Raw genomic sequence first — 1272 nt, 5'->3', positions numbered from 1 at the left:
GGAGGAGTTGGCCTACTTCCAGCGGTGAGGGCACTGGGCAGGAGCTGGGCAGCGGAGGGCCTCCGGTCACACCTGTTCCTGGGGCTGGGGTCACCTGCCTCATGCTTTGGCTCATTGGTATATAAACAGTGATATATGCCAGGCACTGTGCTGGGCACTGGGAGGACATGAATCACACAGCCCCTGCCTTCCTGGAACTCCAACCAAATGAGGGAAGGGGAGTGCAGAGGCACACAGCAGCCACAGCAGCAGTCAGAGAAGTATTCCTAGGAGGTGTGACACCTAAGCTAAAGTTTGAGGGGTATTAGGCAAAGCGTTTCAAAAAAGGGTACTTTGGTGTGAGACTTACTTTTGGTATCCCCATCACTTTCCCCTGCCCTTTCGCCTCCTCTGTAGGGAGCTGCTCACAGACCACAGGGTACCTGGGCTTCTCCTGGAAGCCATGAAGGTGGCTGTCAGGAAGCAGCGGAAGAAGATCAAGGCGAAGATGTTAGGGACCCCAGAGGAAGCAGAGAGCAGGTAAGTCCTTGCCTTCATTCTCATTGAGCTACCCCTCCCTCCCTCGTTCTGTTGAGCCTGATGACCCAGCCTGGTCATGCTCTAACCCAGTCTAGTCACCTCCGAAGTCTGCTGACCTATTCTGCTCACCCTATTGAGCTTGCTGACCCAGCGTGATCATCTTTTGAGTCTTTTTGTCTCAGACTGAACCTATCATCCCAGCCTCATCACCCCTTGAACCTAACACTCTAGTCACTCTTTTTTTTTTTTTGTAATATATTTTTATTGATTTCAGAGAGGGAGAGGGAGAGAGAGATAGAAACGTCAATGATGAGAAAGAATCATCGATCGGCTGCCTCCTGCATGTCTCTCACTAGGGAATGAGCCCGTAACACAGGCATGTTCCCTGACCGTGACCTCCTGGTTCATAGATCGACACTCAACTACTGAGCCACATCCGGCCAGGCTAGTCTAGTCACTCTTGAACCTGCTCACCTGGCCTGGTCACCCCCTGAGCCTGCTGTCCAGCCTGCCCTGCTGAGCCTGCCATTCTGGCCTGGTCACTCCTTGAGCCTACTAACTGGCCTGCCCTGCTGAGCCTGCCATTCTGTCTTGGTCACCCCCTGGGCCTGCTGATCTGATCTAGTCTGGTCTTGGTCACCCCTGAGCCTGCCTACCCACCTCCTAAGTCTGCTGACGTATTCTGGTCACCCTGTTTAGCTTGCTGACCCAGCCTTCCCTGCAGAGTCTGCTACTCTGGCCTGAGCCTACTAT

At 53.7% G+C, this 1272-nt stretch overlaps 1 protein-coding gene across 1 annotated transcript in view; it reads left to right on the top strand.

Moving 5' to 3' along the window:
• RILP (Rab interacting lysosomal protein) overlaps positions 1-1272 on the top strand; it is a 4705-nt gene that overhangs the window by 1856 nt on the left and 1577 nt on the right. The window contains exons 4-5 of the mRNA XM_006768130.2: positions 5-24; positions 397-519. Coding sequence (XP_006768193.2) covers positions 5-24; positions 397-519 — 143 coding nt within the window. The remainder of the gene's footprint in view (positions 1-4; positions 25-396; positions 520-1272) is intronic.

Source organism: Myotis davidii, unplaced genomic scaffold, assembly GCF_000327345.1.
Source record: "Myotis davidii unplaced genomic scaffold, ASM32734v1 scaffold363, whole genome shotgun sequence".
Lineage (NCBI taxonomy): Eukaryota > Metazoa > Chordata > Mammalia > Chiroptera > Vespertilionidae > Myotis > Myotis davidii.
The sequence above is the reverse complement of the archived record's forward strand: the minus strand, read 5'-3'. Positions and strand labels throughout refer to the sequence as shown.